The 17,864-nt window shown below is 50.3% G+C and overlaps 1 protein-coding gene across 1 annotated transcript in view; it reads left to right on the forward strand.

The window, feature by feature from the left end:
* Positions 1-17,864, forward strand: part of WDR4 (WD repeat domain 4) — a gene marked incomplete at its 5' end in the record, with an annotated part of 204,981 nt that overhangs the window by 37,107 nt on the left and 150,010 nt on the right. The window contains one exon of the mRNA XM_063954481.1: positions 7,653-7,765. Coding sequence (XP_063810551.1) covers positions 7,653-7,765 — 113 coding nt within the window. The remainder of the gene's footprint in view (positions 1-7,652; positions 7,766-17,864) is intronic.

Here is a 17,864-nt window from a genome sequence, read left to right on the forward strand (position 1 = left end):
GCAGCAGAAAGGCAGTATCTATTAGACAATGCTGGGTCAGGGCTGGTGGCAGCAGAAAGGCAGTATCTATTAGACAATGCTGGGTCAGGGCTGGTGGCAGCAGAAAGGCAGTATCTATTAGACAATGCTGGGTCAGGGCTGGTGGCAGCAGAAAGGCAGTATCTATTAGACAATGCTGGGTCAGGGCTGGTGGCAGCAGAAAGGCAGTATCTATTAGATAATGCTGGATCAGGGCTGGTGTCAGCAGAAAGGCAGTATCTATTAGACAATGCTGGGTCAGGGCTGGTGGCAGCAGATAGGCAGTATCTATTAGACAATGCTGGGTCAGGGCTGGTGGCAGCAGAAAGGCAGTATCTATTAGACAATGCTGGGTCAGGGCTGGTGGCAGCAGAAAGGCAGTATCTATTAGACAATGCTGGGTCAGGGCTGGTGGCAGCAGAAAGGCAGTATCTATTAGACAATGCTGGGTCAGGGCTGGTGGCAGCAGAAAGGCAGTATCTATTAGACAATGCTGGGTCAGGGCTGGTGGCAGCAGAAAGGCAGTATCTATTAGACAATGCTGGGTCAGGGCTGGTGGCAGCAGAAAGGCAGTATCTATTAGACAATGGTGGGTCAGGGCTGGTGGCAGCAGAAAGGTAGTATCTATTAGACAATGTTGGGTCAGGGCTGGTGGCAGCAGAAAGGCAGTATCTATTAGACAATGCTGGGTCAGGGCTGGTGGCAGCAGAAAGGCAGTATCTATTAGACAATGCTGGGTCAGGGCTGGTGGCAGCAGAAAGGCAGTATCTATTAGACAATGCTGGGTCAGGGCTGGTGGCAGCAGAAAGGCAGTATCTATTAGACAATGCTGGGTCAGGGCTGGTGGCAGCAGAAAGGCAGTATCTATTAGACAATGCTGGGTCAGGGCTGGTGGCAGCAGAAAGGCAGTATCTATTAGACAATGCTGGGTCAGGGCTGGTGGCAGCAGAAAGGCAGTATCTATTAGACAATGCTGGGTCAGGGCTGGTGGCAGCAGATAGGCAGTATCTATTAGACAATGCTGGGTCAGGGCTGGTGGCAGCAGAAAGGCAGTATCTATTAGACAATGCTGGGTCAGGGCTGGTGGCAGCAGAAAGGCAGTATCTATTAGACAATGCTGGGTCAGGGCTGGTGGCAGCAGAAAGGCAGTATCTATTAGACAATGCTGGGTCAGGGCTGGTGGCAGCAGAAAGGCAGTATCTATTAGACAATGCTGGGTCAGGGCTGGTGGCAGCAGAAAGGCAGTATCTATTAGACAATGCTGGGTCAGGGCTGGTGGCAGCAGAAAGGCAGTATCTATTAGATAATGTTGGGTCAGGGCTGGTGTCAGCAGAAAGGCAGTATCTATTAGACAATGCTGGGTCAGGGCTGGTGGCAGCAGAAAGGTAGTATCTATTAGACAATGTTGGGTCAGGGCTGGTGGCAGCAGAAAGGCAGTATCTATTAGACAATGCTGGGTCAGGGCTGGTGGCAGCAGAAAGGCAGTATCTATTAGACAATGCTGGGTCAGGGCTGGTGGCAGCAGAAAGGCAGTATCTATTAGATAATGCTGGGTCTGGGCTGGTGGCAGCAGAAAGGCAGTATCTATTAGATAATGCTGGTCAGGGCTGGTGGCAGCAGAAAGGTAGTATCTATTAGACAATGCTGGGTCAGGGCTGGTGGCAGCAGAAAGGCAGTATCTATTAGACAATGCTGGGTCAGGGCTGGTGGCAGCAGAAAGGCAGTATCTATTAGACAATGCTGGGTCAGGGCTGGTGGCAGCAGAAAGGCAGTATCTATTAGATAATGCTGGGTCTGGGCTGGTGGCAGCAGAAAGGCAGTATCTATTAGACAATGCTGGGTCAGGGCTGGTGGCAGCAGAAAGGCAGTATCTATTAGACAATGCTGGGTCAGGGCTGGTGGCAGCAGAAAGGCAGTATCTATTAGACAATGCTGGGTCAGGGCTGGTGGCAGCAGAAAGGCAGTATCTATTAGACAATGCTGGGTCAGGGCTGGTGGCAGCAGAAAGGCAGTATCTATTAGACAATGCTGGGTCAGGGCTGGTGGCAGCAGAAAGGCAGTATCTATTAGATAATGCTGGGTCTGGGCTGGTGGCAGCAGAAAGGCAGTATCTATTAGATAATGCTGGGTCAGGGCTGGTGGCAGCAGAAAGGCAGTATCTATTAGACAATGCTGGGTCAGGGCTGGTGTCAGCAGAAAGGCAGTATCTATTAGACAATGCTGGGTCAGGGCTGGTGTCAGCAGATAGGCAGTATCTATTAGACAATGCTGGGTCAGGGCTGGTGGCAGCAGAAAGGCAGTATCTATTAGACAATGCTGGGTCAGGGCTGGTGTCAGCAGAAAGGCAGTATCTATTAGACAATGCGGGGTCAGGGCTGGTGTCAGCAGAAAGGCAGTATCTATTAGACAATGCTGGGTCAGGGCTGGTGTCAGCAGATAGGCAGTATCTATTAGACAATGCTGGGTCAGGGCTGGTGGCAGCAGAAAGGCAGTATCTATTAGACAATGCTGGGTCAGGGCTGGTGTCAGCAGAAAGGCAGTATCTATTAGACAATGCTGGGTCAGGGCTGGTGGCAGCAGAAAGGCAGTATCTATTAGATAATGCTGGGTCAGGGCTGGTGGCAGCAGAAAGGCAGTATCTATTAGATAATGCTGGGTCAGGGCTGGTGGCAGCAGAAAGGCAGTATCTATTAGACAATGCTGGATCAGGGCTGGTGTCAGCAGATAGGCAGTATCTATTAGACAATGCTGGGTCAGGGCTGGTGTCAGCAGATAGGCAGTATCTATTAGATAATGTTGGGTCAGGGCTGGTGGCAGCAGAAAGGCAGTATCTATTAGACAATGCTGGGTCAGGGCTGGTGGCAGCAGAAAGGCAGTATCTATTAGACAATGCTGGGTCAGGGCTGGTGGCAGCAGAAAGGCAGTATCTATTAGACAATGCTGGGTCAGGGCTGGTGGCAGCAGAAAGGCAGTATCTATTAGATAATGCTGGGTCAGGGCTGGTGGCAGCAGAAAGGCAGTATCTATTAGATAATGCTGGGTCTGGGCTGGTGGCAGCAGAAAGGCAGTATCTATTAGACAATGCTGGGTCAGGGCTGGTGGCAGCAGAAAGGCAGTATCTATTAGACAATGCTGGGTCAGGGCTGGTGGCAGCAGAAAGGCAGTATCTATTAGACAATGCTGGGTCAGGGCTGGTGGCAGCAGAAAGGCAGTATCTATTAGACAATGCTGGGTCAGGGCTGGTGGCAGCAGAAAGGCAGTATCTATTAGATAATGCTGGTCAGGGCTGGTGGCAGCAGAAAGGCAGTATCTATTAGATAATGCTGGGTCAGGGCTGGTGGCAGCAGAAAGGCAGTATCTATTAGACAATGCTGGGTCAGGGCTGGTGGCAGCAGATAGGCAGTATCTATTAGACAATGCTGGGTCAGGGCTGGTGGCAGCAGAAAGGCAGTATCTATTAGACAATGCTGGGTCAGGGCTGTTGTCAGCAGAAAGGCAGTATCTATTAGACAATGCTGGGTCAGGGCTGGTGGCAGCAGAAAGGCAGTATCTATTAGACAATGCTGGGTCAGGGCTGGTGGCAGCAGATAGGCAGTATCTATTAGATAATGCTGGGTCAGGGCTGGTGTCAGCAGGAAGGCAGTATCTATTAGATAATGTTGGGTCAGGGCTGGTGGCAGCAGAAAGGCAGTATCTATTAGACAATGCTTGGTCAGGGCTGGTGTCAGCAGATAGGCAATATCTATTAGACAATGCTGGGTCAGGGCTGGTGGCAGCAGGAAGGCAGTATCTATTAGATAATGTTGGGTCAGGGCTGGTGGCAGCAGAAAGGCAGTATCTATTAGATAATGTTGGGTCAGGGCTGGTGGCAGCAGAAAGGCAGTATCTATTAGACAATGCTGGGTCAGGGCTGGTGGCAGCAGAAAGGTAGTATCTATTAGACAATGTTGGGTCAGGGCTGGTGGCAGCAGAAAGGCAGTATCTATTAGACAATGCTGGGTCAGGGCTGGTGGCAGCAGAAAGGCAGTATCTATTAGACAATGCTGGGTCAGGGCTGGTGGCAGCAGAAAGGCAGTATCTATTAGACAATGCTGGGTCAGGGCTGGTGGCAGCAGAAAGGCAGTATCTATTAGACAATGCTGGGTCAGGGCTGGTGGCAGCAGAAAGGCAGTATCTATTAGACAATGCTGGGTCAGGGCTGGTGGCAGCAGAAAGGCAGTATCTATTAGACAATGCTGGGTCAGGGCTGGTGGCAGCAGAAAGGCAGTATCTATTAGACAATGCTGGGTCAGGGCTGGTGGCAGCAGAAAGGCAGTATCTATTAGACAATGCTGGGTCAGGGCTGGTGGCAGCAGAAAGGCAGTATCTATTAGATAATGCTGGATCAGGGCTGGTGTCAGCAGAAAGGCAGTATCTATTAGACAATGCTGGGTCAGGGCTGGTGGCAGCAGATAGGCAGTATCTATTAGACAATGCTGGGTCAGGGCTGGTGGCAGCAGAAAGGCAGTATCTATTAGACAATGCTGGGTCAGGGCTGGTGGCAGCAGAAAGGCAGTATCTATTAGACAATGCTGGGTCAGGGCTGGTGGCAGCAGAAAGGCAGTATCTATTAGACAATGCTGGGTCAGGGCTGGTGGCAGCAGAAAGGCAGTATCTATTAGACAATGCTGGGTCAGGGCTGGTGGCAGCAGAAAGGCAGTATCTATTAGACAATGCTGGGTCAGGGCTGGTGGCAGCAGAAAGGCAGTATCTATTAGACAATGGTGGGTCAGGGCTGGTGGCAGCAGAAAGGTAGTATCTATTAGACAATGTTGGGTCAGGGCTGGTGGCAGCAGAAAGGCAGTATCTATTAGACAATGCTGGGTCAGGGCTGGTGGCAGCAGAAAGGCAGTATCTATTAGACAATGCTGGGTCAGGGCTGGTGGCAGCAGAAAGGCAGTATCTATTAGACAATGCTGGGTCAGGGCTGGTGGCAGCAGAAAGGCAGTATCTATTAGATAATGCTGGGTCAGGGCTGGTGGCAGCAGAAAGGCAGTATCTATTAGACAATGCTGGGTCAGGGCTGGTGGCAGCAGAAAGGCAGTATCTATTAGACAATGCTGGGTCAGGGCTGGTGGCAGCAGAAAGGCAGTATCTATTAGACAATGCTGGGTCAGGGCTGGTGGCAGCAGATAGGCAGTATCTATTAGACAATGCTGGGTCAGGGCTGGTGGCAGCAGAAAGGCAGTATCTATTAGACAATGCTGGGTCAGGGCTGGTGGCAGCAGAAAGGCAGTATCTATTAGACAATGCTGGGTCAGGGCTGGTGGCAGCAGAAAGGCAGTATCTATTAGACAATGCTGGGTCAGGGCTGGTGGCAGCAGAAAGGCAGTATCTATTAGACAATGCTGGGTCAGGGCTGGTGGCAGCAGAAAGGCAGTATCTATTAGACAATGCTGGGTCAGGGCTGGTGGCAGCAGAAAGGCAGTATCTATTAGATAATGTTGGGTCAGGGCTGGTGTCAGCAGAAAGGCAGTATCTATTAGACAATGCTGGGTCAGGGCTGGTGGCAGCAGAAAGGTAGTATCTATTAGACAATGTTGGGTCAGGGCTGGTGGCAGCAGAAAGGCAGTATCTATTAGACAATGCTGGGTCAGGGCTGGTGGCAGCAGAAAGGCAGTATCTATTAGACAATGCTGGGTCAGGGCTGGTGGCAGCAGAAAGGCAGTATCTATTAGATAATGCTGGGTCTGGGCTGGTGGCAGCAGAAAGGCAGTATCTATTAGATAATGCTGGTCAGGGCTGGTGGCAGCAGAAAGGTAGTATCTATTAGACAATGCTGGGTCAGGGCTGGTGGCAGCAGAAAGGCAGTATCTATTAGACAATGCTGGGTCAGGGCTGGTGGCAGCAGAAAGGCAGTATCTATTAGACAATGCTGGGTCAGGGCTGGTGGCAGCAGAAAGGCAGTATCTATTAGATAATGCTGGGTCTGGGCTGGTGGCAGCAGAAAGGCAGTATCTATTAGACAATGCTGGGTCAGGGCTGGTGGCAGCAGAAAGGCAGTATCTATTAGACAATGCTGGGTCAGGGCTGGTGGCAGCAGAAAGGCAGTATCTATTAGACAATGCTGGGTCAGGGCTGGTGGCAGCAGAAAGGCAGTATCTATTAGACAATGCTGGGTCAGGGCTGGTGGCAGCAGAAAGGCAGTATCTATTAGACAATGCTGGGTCAGGGCTGGTGGCAGCAGAAAGGCAGTATCTATTAGATAATGCTGGGTCTGGGCTGGTGGCAGCAGAAAGGCAGTATCTATTAGATAATGCTGGGTCAGGGCTGGTGGCAGCAGAAAGGCAGTATCTATTAGACAATGCTGGGTCAGGGCTGGTGGCAGCAGAAAGGCAGTATCTATTAGACAATGCTGGGTCAGGGCTGGTGGCAGCAGAAAGGCAGTATCTATTAGATAATGTTGGGTCAGGGCTGGTGGCAGCAGAAAGGCAGTATCTATTAGATAATGTTGGGTCAGGGCTGGTGGCAGCAGATAGGCAGTATCTATTAGACAATGCTGGGTCAGGGCTGGTGGCAGCAGAAAGGCAGTATCTATTAGATAATGCTGGGTCAGGGCTGGTGGCAGCAGAAAGGCAGTATCTATTAGACAATGCTGGGTCAGGGCTGGTGGCAGCAGAAAGGCAGTATCTATTAGATAATGTTGGGTCAGGGCTGGTGGCAGCAGAAAGGCAGTATCTATTAGACAATGCTGGGTCAGGGCTGGTGGCAGCAGAAAGGCAGTATCTATTAGACAATGCTGGGTCAGGGCTGGTGGCAGCAGATAGGCAGTATCTATTAGACAATGCTGGGTCAGGGCTGGTGGCAGCAGAAAGGCAGTATCTATTAGATAATGCTGGGTCTGGGCTGGTGGCAGCAGAAAGGCAGTATCTATTAGACAATGCTGGGTCAGGGCTGGTGGCAGCAGAAAGGCAGTATCTATTAGACAATGCTGGGTCAGGGCTGGTGGCAGCAGAAAGGCAGTATCTATTAGACAATGCTGGGTCAGGGCTGGTGGCAGCAGAAAGGTAGTATCTATTAGACAATGCTGGGTCAGGGCTGGTGGCAGCAGAAAGGCAGTATCTATTAGACAATGCTGGGTCAGGGCTGGTGGCAGCAGAAAGGCAGTATCTATTAGATAATGCTGGGTCAGGGCTGGTGGCAGCAGAAAGGCAGTATCTATTAGACAATGCTGGGTCAGGGCTGGTGGCAGCAGAAAGGCAGTATCTATTAGACAATGCTGGGTCAGGGCTGGTGGCAGCAGAAAGGTAGTATCTATTAGATAATGCTGGGTCAGGGCTGGTGGCAGCAGAAAGGCAGTATCTATTAGACAATGCTGGGTCAGGGCTGGTGGCAGCAGAAAGGTAGTATCTATTAGACAATGCTGGGTCAGGGCTGGTGGCAGCAGAAAGGCAGTATCTATTAGACAATGCTGGGTCAGGGCTGGTGGCAGCAGAAAGGCAGTATCTATTAGACAATGCTGGGTCAGGCCATTGTCTCGGTGTTGCTGCGGCTCTGCCTCAGGATACTGCGCTGAGCGCTGCTCACTAGTTTCTCATTGGGGAATGGACGCTCTGCAGATATTCTACCCCTTCATTGGATATCTCCTCCTGCAGGCGGTGAGTCCAGGAGGAGAACATGTCATCACGTGTGACCGAGACGAGAAGATCCGTGTCAGTCTGTGGGAGGCACCTCATGTCATCAGCGCATTCTGTCTGGGACACACAGAGTGAGTACAGAATCGCTCAGCGGATTTATGTATAAGGAGTTACAGGTTCCGGGCGCTGTACAGTCGGCGTACAGATATACACCCGCCAGCCATAATAATAAACCCACTGACGGGTGATGTGAATAACAGTTATTTTCTCATTACACTGGTACCTGACAAGATATACAGATGCAGCCACGCTTATCTATCCTGCTGCTTGGCGTATTCGCGGCACTCCAGGGCCCATGCATGCGTCTACGTAACGCACGCGCATAGGAATACACGGGCGGTGTACTAAGTAGAGCTGCAGGATGGATGAGCGTGGCTACATCTGTATTAGGCAACAAGAGAACTCTCCTTAACGTTGATGTGCTGGAAGCAGGAATAATTGGCTCATGAGCATCTGACGTGGACAGTGGATCATAGAAAAAGGTGGCCTGGTCTGATGAATCGCGTCACATCATGGGGACGGCTGTGTGCCTCATTTACCAGGGATGGCACCAGGATGCTCTATGGGAAGCCGGTAGCGTAGTGTGATGCTCTGGGCAATGTTCTGCTGGGAAACCTTGGGTCCTGCTCTTCATGTGGATGTTACTGTGACCAGTACCAGGTACCACGTACCTAACCATTGCTGCAGACCAAGTCCATCCCTTTATGGCAGTGTATTTCTGATGGCCACACTGCAGTCATTGCTCCGGTATGGTCTGAGGAACATGATCGAGTTCAAGGTAAAGACTTGGCCTCCAAATTTCCCGGTACCAATGGAGCATGTGTTGGATGTGCTGGAAAACAAGTCCAGGTCAAGGAGGCCGCACCTCACAGGATCAGCTGTCAACGTCTGGGGGCCAGGCACCACGGAACACCTTCACAGGTCTCGTGAAGTCCAGGCCTGGATGGGTCAGAGCTGTTTTGGTGGCAGTTTTTTGGTTGTTGTTTTTTTCTATAATGTCCTAGTGGATACTGGGAATTGTAGTTACCATGGGGTAGAGATGGGGTCCATTGGAGCCTGGCACTTGAAGAAATCATTAGTGTGTGCTGGCTCCTCCCCTCTATGCTCCTCCTACCAGACTCAGTTTAGAAAATGTGTCCAAGGAGCCGGGTGCATTCTGTTGCTCTCCAGAGAGTTTTCTTCAGAAATTTCTTTTAGTTTGTTATTTTCAGGCAGCGCTGGCTTCACCAGTCTCCTGCGTCGTGGGACTTAGGGGGGGGGATTGAACCAACTTCCTTAATGGTTCGTGTCCCCGCTGACAGGACACAGCTCCCAGGGCGCTGTTTCACATACCCCCAGAGTGTGAGCCCACGCCGGCAGGAAGCCGCCACTAACAGATGCCGAAGCAGACGTGGTGTGGTGAGTGATACCCCGGGGTCCCGGTTAGCGGGTCCCCAGTGCGAATGGCGGCATGAAGGGACAGCGATCACCCGGCTACAGGCCGCGGTCCCCACTGTGTATCCACACTGGCGTTATACATGTAAAAGGGAGTTGTGCACTCTTTTTACACACACATGGAGAAGCTAGTATAAACAACATGGAGGGACTGCGCTCCATTATGGGGGCGGGGATTCCCGGAGAGCGGGACCAGAGGCTGAGGCGCCATTTCCTGGTGCTGCTGTGTACAGGCTGCATGCGGAGACTGCTCCTCCACAGGACCCACTGAATCACCGACTGTACCAGGGTGTTATAGTGAGGGGGGAGCACATAGTCAGCGGCTATACCTCTGTGAGGTAAATTACACATAGGAGACACCCAGCGAGGCACTGCTCTGACTGAGGTATTGTGTGCTGCTCCCATTCCTCTATGGACTAAGAAAAGGATTTACCGGTAGGTATTAAAATCCTGTTTTCACATACGTCCTAGAGGATCCTGGGGTCCACTTATTGACCATGGGGTTTATACCAAGGCTCCAGTACGGGTGGGAGAGTGCGGATGACCCTGCAGCACTGACAGACCAAACTTGAGGTCTTCATCAGCCAGGGTATCAAACTTGTAGAATTTAGCAAATGTGTTTGACCCCGACCACGTAGCTGCTCGGCAAAGCTGTAATGCAGAGACCCCTCGGGCAGCCGCCCAGGATGAGCCCACCTTCCTAGTAGAATGTGCCTTCACCGACATCGGTAATGGCAATCCAGCCGTAGAATGAGCTTGCTGAATCGTACCTCTGATCCAGCGCCAATAGTCTGCTTGGAAGCAGGACACCCAATCTTGTTGGGAGCCCACAGGACAAACAAACAAAGACTCTGTTTTCCATATTCGAGCTGTTCTAGCAACATAAATCTTCAAAGCTCTAACCACATCTACAGACTTTGACTCAGTGAACGTGTCAGTAACTACTGGCACCATAATAGGTAAACAGACAAAAATTAATGTTGAGGGGGTCACACGTCCCGCACATTGCACGCAAACACATAACAAATCAAAAGGCAACAACACAATCAATTTTAATCAGTGTCAACGAGAGCTCAAAACGGAGGACAGTTCGAGGAGAGCATCTCCAAGTTGTACCAGGAGGTAAGTAATACAACTTTCCGCATTATATCTCTTGCCATGGGCACTCTTAAGACTTTTCAATGGGGGTGAACTGGCTCCTCCCTCTATGCCCCTCCTCCAGACCTCAGTTTTAGAAATGTGCCCAGGCAGACTGGATGCACTCTGAGGAGCTCTACGGAGTTTCTCTGAAAAGACTTATGTTAGGTTTTTTATTTTTAGGGAGAACTGCTGGCAACAGACTCCCTGCTTCGTGGGACTGAGGGGGCAGAAGTAGGAACCAACTTCCTCAGAGTTTCATGGCTCTGCTTCTGGCTGACAGGACACCATTAGCTCCTGAGGGGTACTGAACGCTAGCCATGTCTAGATGCTCACTCCCACAGCACGCCGTCACCCCCCTCACAGAGCCACAAGTCAGAAGACAGAGGAGTAGGAGAAGACAGATCTTCTATCAAGAAAAATGATGGCGGAGGTACCGCACGGCTGGCGGGAGCGCAGCGTGCCATTGCTTCCCACATACACAGGCACTGCAGGGCGTGGGGGCGGGGGCACCCTGGGCAGCAAAAACACCTCTATAAACTGGCAAAAAGGGGCATAAGATGCCCAGGCACAGTCCTACCCCCGCCAGTATAAATATTAACAGACCTTGCTGAGTGAAAAACGCGCCATTGCGGGGGCGGAGATTCTTCCTCAGGCAGCCAGCACACTGCTCAGCGCCATTTCCTCTCTCTCCTCAGGTGCAGAGACAACGCTGGTCCTTCCCTTCACTTCTGGCAACAAGTACAGGGTGCAAATAAGGGGGGGCACAAAGCGATTTGTGGTGCATTACAAGTGTGAATTACTGTGTAAAAGCGCTTTTTGGGCTGTGGGCATTCTGTGTTCACAGACATGTGAGACATGTCTGAGGCAGGGAGTTCCTCCCCGGAGGAAGCCATTTTAGGGACACAGAGTTGTAATGTGGTGGCGCTACCGGCACACCAAGAGCCTGCATGGGTGAAAGAAATACGTGACAGTATGCATCTTATTAACAGGAGGTTGGATAAGTCTGAATCTGTGGAAGATGTGATTTTTCAGGATGCTGTTATTCCTTATGCAGGCGGCCCCTCTGGGTCACATAAGAGACAATTTGCGAATATTGTGACTACTGATACCGACACGGATTCTGATTCTTGTGTCGACGATAGTGACTCCAGAGAGATTGATCATAAATTGGCAAAAAATATATACAATATATGATTGTGGCTATAAGGGACGTGTTGGAGGTTACAGATAGCACGCCTGTACCTCAGGAGAAGGCGTATTTATGTAAGGAAAAGAAGTCCAAAGTCACGTTCCCGCCTTCACACAAACTAAATGCTCTGTTTGAGGGATGTGGGTGAATCCTGAGAAAAAAATTCATATTCCTAAGAGAATTCAGATAGCTTACCCTTTCCCGGCTGAGGACAGGAAAAATTGGGAGTCACCCCCTGTGTTAGACAGTACACTGTCCTGCACCTGGCACGGCTTCACTTAAAGAGCCGGCAGACTTTAAGATGGAAACGACATTGAAATCCATTTATGTTACCAATGGTACACTGCTCAGCCCACTATTACCTGCACATGGGTGAGTCGCGCTATTGAAAAATGGTCAGACAGTGTGTCATCAGAAATTGACACGATTGATAAAGATGAGATACTCCTTAAGTTAAGGTAAATCAAAGATCCTGCCGCTTACATGCTAGAAGCGATGAAAGATATTGCACTCTTGAGTTCACAAGCCGCTACCATGGCAGTATCAGCTAGGCGGCCATTGTGGATTCGCCAGTGGAACGCGGATGCGGATTCCAGAAGAAACAGGGAGGCTCTCCCATATAAAGGTGAGTTATTTGGTGATGGCCTGGATGCGTTAGTCTCGCCGGCAACCGCAGGTAAGTCAACGTTTTTGCCCAAAAAAGACCCATCACCTGCAAATGCAGTCCTTTCGCCCCAATAAATACAAAAGAGCGAGAGGTTCTCCCTTCTTTGCAGGAAGGGGAAAAAAGCCCCCAGCGGCTCCAGGTTCCTAGGAGCAGAAGTCTACCCTTGCTTCTGCCAAATCTTCAGCATGACGCTGGAACTCCCTTGCGTGAGGCCGCTCGGGTGGGGGCACGTCTCAAACTGTTCAGCCAAGGTTGGATTCTGTCTGGCCTGGATCCCTGGGTATTGCGAATAGTATCCCAGGGATACAAGCTGGAGTTTCAAGACATTCCCCCATGCCGATTTTTTAAATCGACCTTGCCAGTTTCTCTTCCCGAAAGTGAAGCAGTAACAGCGGCAATCAAAAAATTATGTCAGGATCAGGTCGTAGTCCTGGTGCCTTTGCCACAACAAGGGGAGGGGTTTTATTCAAGCCTTTTTGTAATTCCGAAGCCGGACGGCTGGGTCAAACCGATCCTAAACCTGAAAATCTGAATCTCTACTTGAACCGGTTCAAGTTCAAGATGGAATCACTCCGGGCAGTGATTTCCAGTCTGGAGGAGGGGGATTACATGGTGTCAGTGGACATAAAGGATGCTTACCTGCATGTTCCCATTCATTCTCCTCACCAAGCCTATCTGAGATTTGCGGTTCAGGATTGCCATTACCAGTTCCAGATGTTACCTTTCGGCCTCTCCACGGCGCCGAGGGTATTCACCAAGGTGATGGCGGAGATGATGGTCCTCCTTCGTCAGAAAGGAATCAATATAATTCCTTATCTGGACGACCTCCTGATAAAGGCGAGATCCAGGGAGCAGTTGTTACCGCTCTCCCTGTCGATACTACTACAACATGGTTGGATCATAAATTATCCAAATTATCCAAAGTCACAATTTGAACCGACAACAAGATTGTCTTTTCTCGGGATGATTCTTGACACGGAAGTTCAGAGAGTATTTCTTCCAGTGGAAAAGGCTCTGGAAATCCAGAAAATTATAAAACAATTATTGAAACCATCGAGTGTGTCGACCCATCAGTGCATTCGGTTGTTGGGGAAGATGGTGGCGGCCTACGAGGCCATACAGTTTGGCAGGTTCCATGCCAGAGTATTCCAGTGGTACCTGTTGGACAAGTGGTTGGGATCCCACCTTAACATGCACCAAAAAATAGTCCTGTTGTCAAAAGCCAGGATTTCACTCCTGTGGTGGCTACACAGTCTGCACCTACTAGAGGGACGCAGATTCGGGATTCAGGACTGGGTCCTGGTAACCACGGATGCAAGTCTCCGAGGCTGGGGAGCTGTCACTCAGGGGTAAAGCTTCCAAGGAAAATGGTTGTCAGGAAGCCTGCCTTCACATAAACGTGCTGGAATTGAGAGCCATTTACAACGGCCTCCGACAAGCGGCACATCTTCTTCAAGATCATCCCGTGCAGATCCAGTCGGACAATGTAACAGCAGTCGCGTACATAAACAGACAGGGCGGAACAAAAAGCAGAGCGGCAATGGCAGAGGTGACCGAAGATCCTCCTGTGGGCAGAAAGTCATGCTAAAGCTCTGTCAGCAATTTTCATTCCGGGAGTGGACAACTGTGAAGCAGACTTCCTCAGCAGACACGATCTCCATCCAGGAGAGTGAGGCCTCCACCAAGAATTCTTCGCAGAGGTGACAAGTCTTTGGGGAGTTCCTCAAATAGACATGATGGCATCTCATCTCAACAAGAAGCTTCAGAAATATTGTTCCAGGTCGAGAGACCCTAGCGGTGGATGCGCTAGTGACCCAGTGGGTTTTCCAGTCAGTGTATGTCTTCCCTTCACTTCCGCTGATCCCAAAAGTTCTCAGGATCTGAAGAAGAACAAGGGTTCGAGTAATCTTCACTGCCCCAGACTGGCCAAGGAGGGCTTGGTACCCAGATCATCAGGAGTTGCTCATAGAAGATCCTCTTCCTCTTCGCGAGGACCTGCTGCAGCAGGGGCCGTTCGTGTATCAGGACTTACCGCGACTACGTTTGACAGCATGGCTGTGGAGCGCCGGATCCTAGGTCGTAAGGGTATTCCGAAAGAAGTGATTCCCACACTTATTCAGGCCAGGAAAGGAGTAACGTCGAAACATTACCACCGTATTTGGAGAAAATATGTGTCTTGGTGTGAATCCAAGAAGGCTCCTACGGAAGAGTTTCACTTGGGACGCAGTGATCGCAAAAACGCGCTATGGCGCGTGTTTTACATGTTTTTTAAGGCCTGGAACTCAAGTTTCTAAAGTGGGAGGGTCCCTGGGGACGCGCTCCTCATTAGGCCAATCCCTAAGGGGGATTTTTGTATGATTGCCTGAATGATGTAAAGATTAGGTGGAGCCAGTTTCCCTTCCTCTTTGGCGCCTAGCTGGCTGCTTGCGGTGGGTGAGTGAAGGCTAGTGCGGGTGATGGATGGGTTAAAACGGGGGTGGGGGCACAGCGTCTCTGGGGGGTGCTGGCGATGTGCAGGGATCGACATCCTCTGTGATCTAGTGGGTAAAGCTGGGCTCTGTAACTGGGGCTTCCCGCAGTGCCGTCTGAGGCGGTGGCCGCGCTGCCGCTCTTGCTTTGAGGTTCTGACCTTCGTGAATGGGGTTCTGCACATCCAGCCTCCATTTGTGCCTCCAGTGGCACCATGGGACCTTAATGTGGTGTTGCAGTTCCTTCAATCGGATTAGTTTGAGCCTCTACAAGAGAGAGAGTTAAAGTTTCTCACGTGGAAAGTGGTGATGCTTTTGGCTTTGGCATCCGCGCGGCGGGTGTCTGAATTGGGGGCCTTGTCTCACAAAAGCCCTTACCTGATCTTCCATGAAGATAGGGCAGAGTTGCGAACTCGCCAACATTTTCTTCCAAAGGTGGTTTCATCTTTCCACATAAACCAACCTATTGTGGTGCCAGTAGTTACTGACACGTTCACTGAGTCAAAGTCTGTAGATGTGGTTAGGGCTTTGAAGATTTTTGTTGCTAGAACAGCTTGAATACGTAAAACAGAGTCTTTGTCCTGGATGCTCCCAACAAGATTGGGTGTCCTGCTTCCAAGCAGACTATTGCGCGCTGGATCAGAGGTACGATTCAGCAAGCTCATACTACGGCTGGATTGCTGTTGCCGAAGTCGGTGAAGGCCCATTCCAATAGGAAGGTGGGCTCATCCTGGGCAGCTGCCCGGGGGGTCTCGGCATTACAGCTTTGCCGAGCTGCTACTTGGTCGGGGTCAAACATATTTGCTAAATTCTACAAGTTTGATACCTTGGCCGATGAAGACCTCAAGTTTGGTCTGTCAGTGCTGCAGGGTCATCCGCACTCTCCCACCCCTACTGGAGCCTTGGTATAAACCCCATGGTCAATAAGTGGACCCCAGGATCCTCTAGGACGTATGTGAAAACAGGATTTTAATACCTACCGGTAAATCCTTTTCTCTTAGTCCATAGAGGATGCTGGGCGCCCGTCCCAGTGCGTACTTTACCTGCAGTTTAGTTATACACAAGCTGTGTTATATTAGTTTCAGCTTGTTGCTGTAATTGGTTCATGCCTGTTGGCGTGTGTTATGTTGAATGCCATGTTGTGCGGCATGGTTGAGGTGTGAGCTGGTATGTATCTCACCACTAGTATTAAAGTAAATCCTTTCCCCGAAATATCCGTCTCCCTGGGCACAGTTCCTATAACTGAGGTCTGGAGGAGGGGCATAGAGGGAGGAGCCAGTTCACACCCATTGAAAAGTCTTAAGAGTGCCCATGGCTCCTGCAGAACCGTCTATACCCCATGGTCAATAAGTGGACCTCAGCATCCTCTACGGACTAGGAGAAAAGGATTTACCGGTAGGTATTAAAATCCTGTTTTTACAGAACTCTATGGCAGTTTGGTCCGGTTCTGTTACCTCAGATCCCCCTAACGTACACTCTCAAAAACATACTCTTGCTCAGATTATGCAAGATGACACGGATACTCTGTTCTGACACGGCAGACGGTAATGGGGATGTGCTGCGGGGGGCGGCATCTCTTGCAAAAGGGGTGCAGCTGATGATCTGGGGCAGGGACTGATGTGAATGGCCAAATATTCTCTGTAAAGCGCTGCGAAATATGTGTGTGCTTCTGTATATTACTAACTAGTGATAAATAAATGATTGAGGCCATTAGAGATGAGGTGAATATTACTGATACTCCTGAGCAGGTTGAGGAGGCTTACTGCACTGACAATAAGAAAGCCTCGCCAACCTTCCCTGCGTCTAAGGAATTAAACGCTAAATTTTTAGAAATCCTGGGAAAACCTGTATAAAAAATTTCAGATCCCTAGAAAGGTTCTGGTTGCTTTCCCTTTCCCCGAGGAGGATAGGAAAAAATGGGAAAACCCACCCACAGTTGACGCATCTGTGTCCAGGCTCTCCTAAAAAGTGATTTTACCTGTTCCAGGATCTACCGCGATAAAAGAACCGGCTGATCGCAAAATTGACACTACGCTCAGAGGCTGATGACACACGGCTTCAGGGGCTTATTACGTCCTACTATTGCCAGTGCATGGATTTCCAAAGCTATAGTGAAGTGGTCAGGCACGTTACTTGAAGATTTGGACACAATGGATAAAAGTGACGTTGAATTGTTTTTACGTAACATTCAGGATTCTGCAGGATTTATGGTGGAATCCATGAAAGACCTGGGTTCTATGGCTGCAGGGATATCTTCCATGTCTGTCTCAGCACGTAGAGGACTTTGGCTGCGCCAGTGGTCTGCCGTCACGGAATCCAGGAGAGGTGTGGAGACCCTACCCTATACAGGTCAGGCTGTCTTTGGGGAAGCGTTAGATGTGTGGATTTCCACGGCAACCACGGGAAAGTCACCTTTTCTTTCCTCAGCTGCACCTGCTACAAAGAAACCTTTTTTTTCAGCTGCATCACAGTCCTTTCGGGCTGCTAAAACAAGAAAGACCAAGCCGTCCAACACCTTCTTTATGGGAGGTCAGGCAAAATCCAAGAAACCTGCTGTTGCGGATTCCCAGGAACAGAAGCCTGCTTCAGGTACGTCAAAATCCTCAGCATGACTGTGGACCGCGCGGCCTGGAGGTAGGGCCGGTGGGGCCGATACTCAGGTATTTCAGTCATGTCTGGGTGTCGTCCGGACTGGATCCCTGGGTGCAGGATAGTGTGTCCCAGGGGTACAGGCTGGAGTTTCAAGATCTCTCACCTCACCGATTCTTCAAATCGGGCTTGCCAGCTTTGCTGGCAGACAGGGCTGTCCTGCAGGCAGCCGTCCAGAAGTTGGTGGAGGCACAGGTCGTTGTACCAGTTCCACCCCATTTGCAAAACAAGGGTTACTATTCAAACCTTTTCTAAGATGGAGAGAACTCCATTGTCGGCAGTATTTGTCTCGGGTGTACTGAACTAGGAAGCGGATTTTCTCAGTCGACACACCATTCAGGAAACCGAATTGGCGTTAAACCCAGAAGTGTTTCAGACAACAGTGAACAGATGGGGTCTACCAGAGATAGACCTCATGGCATCGCGTCTAAACAACAAGGTTCCAAGGTACGGACCGAGAACAAGAGACCCAGGAGCAGTCCTGGTAGACGCACTGTCAGTAGAATGGAGGTTTCAGCTGGCATATCTGTTCTCTCCAATATCTCTGTTACCCAGAGTAGTGAGAAAGATAAAACGAGCAAAAGGAGCAATCATTCTAATAGCTCCAGCTTGGCCAAGAAGGC

The sequence above is a fragment of the Pseudophryne corroboree genome, unplaced genomic scaffold (assembly GCF_028390025.1).
Source record: "Pseudophryne corroboree isolate aPseCor3 unplaced genomic scaffold, aPseCor3.hap2 scaffold_656, whole genome shotgun sequence".
Lineage (NCBI taxonomy): Eukaryota > Metazoa > Chordata > Amphibia > Anura > Myobatrachidae > Pseudophryne > Pseudophryne corroboree.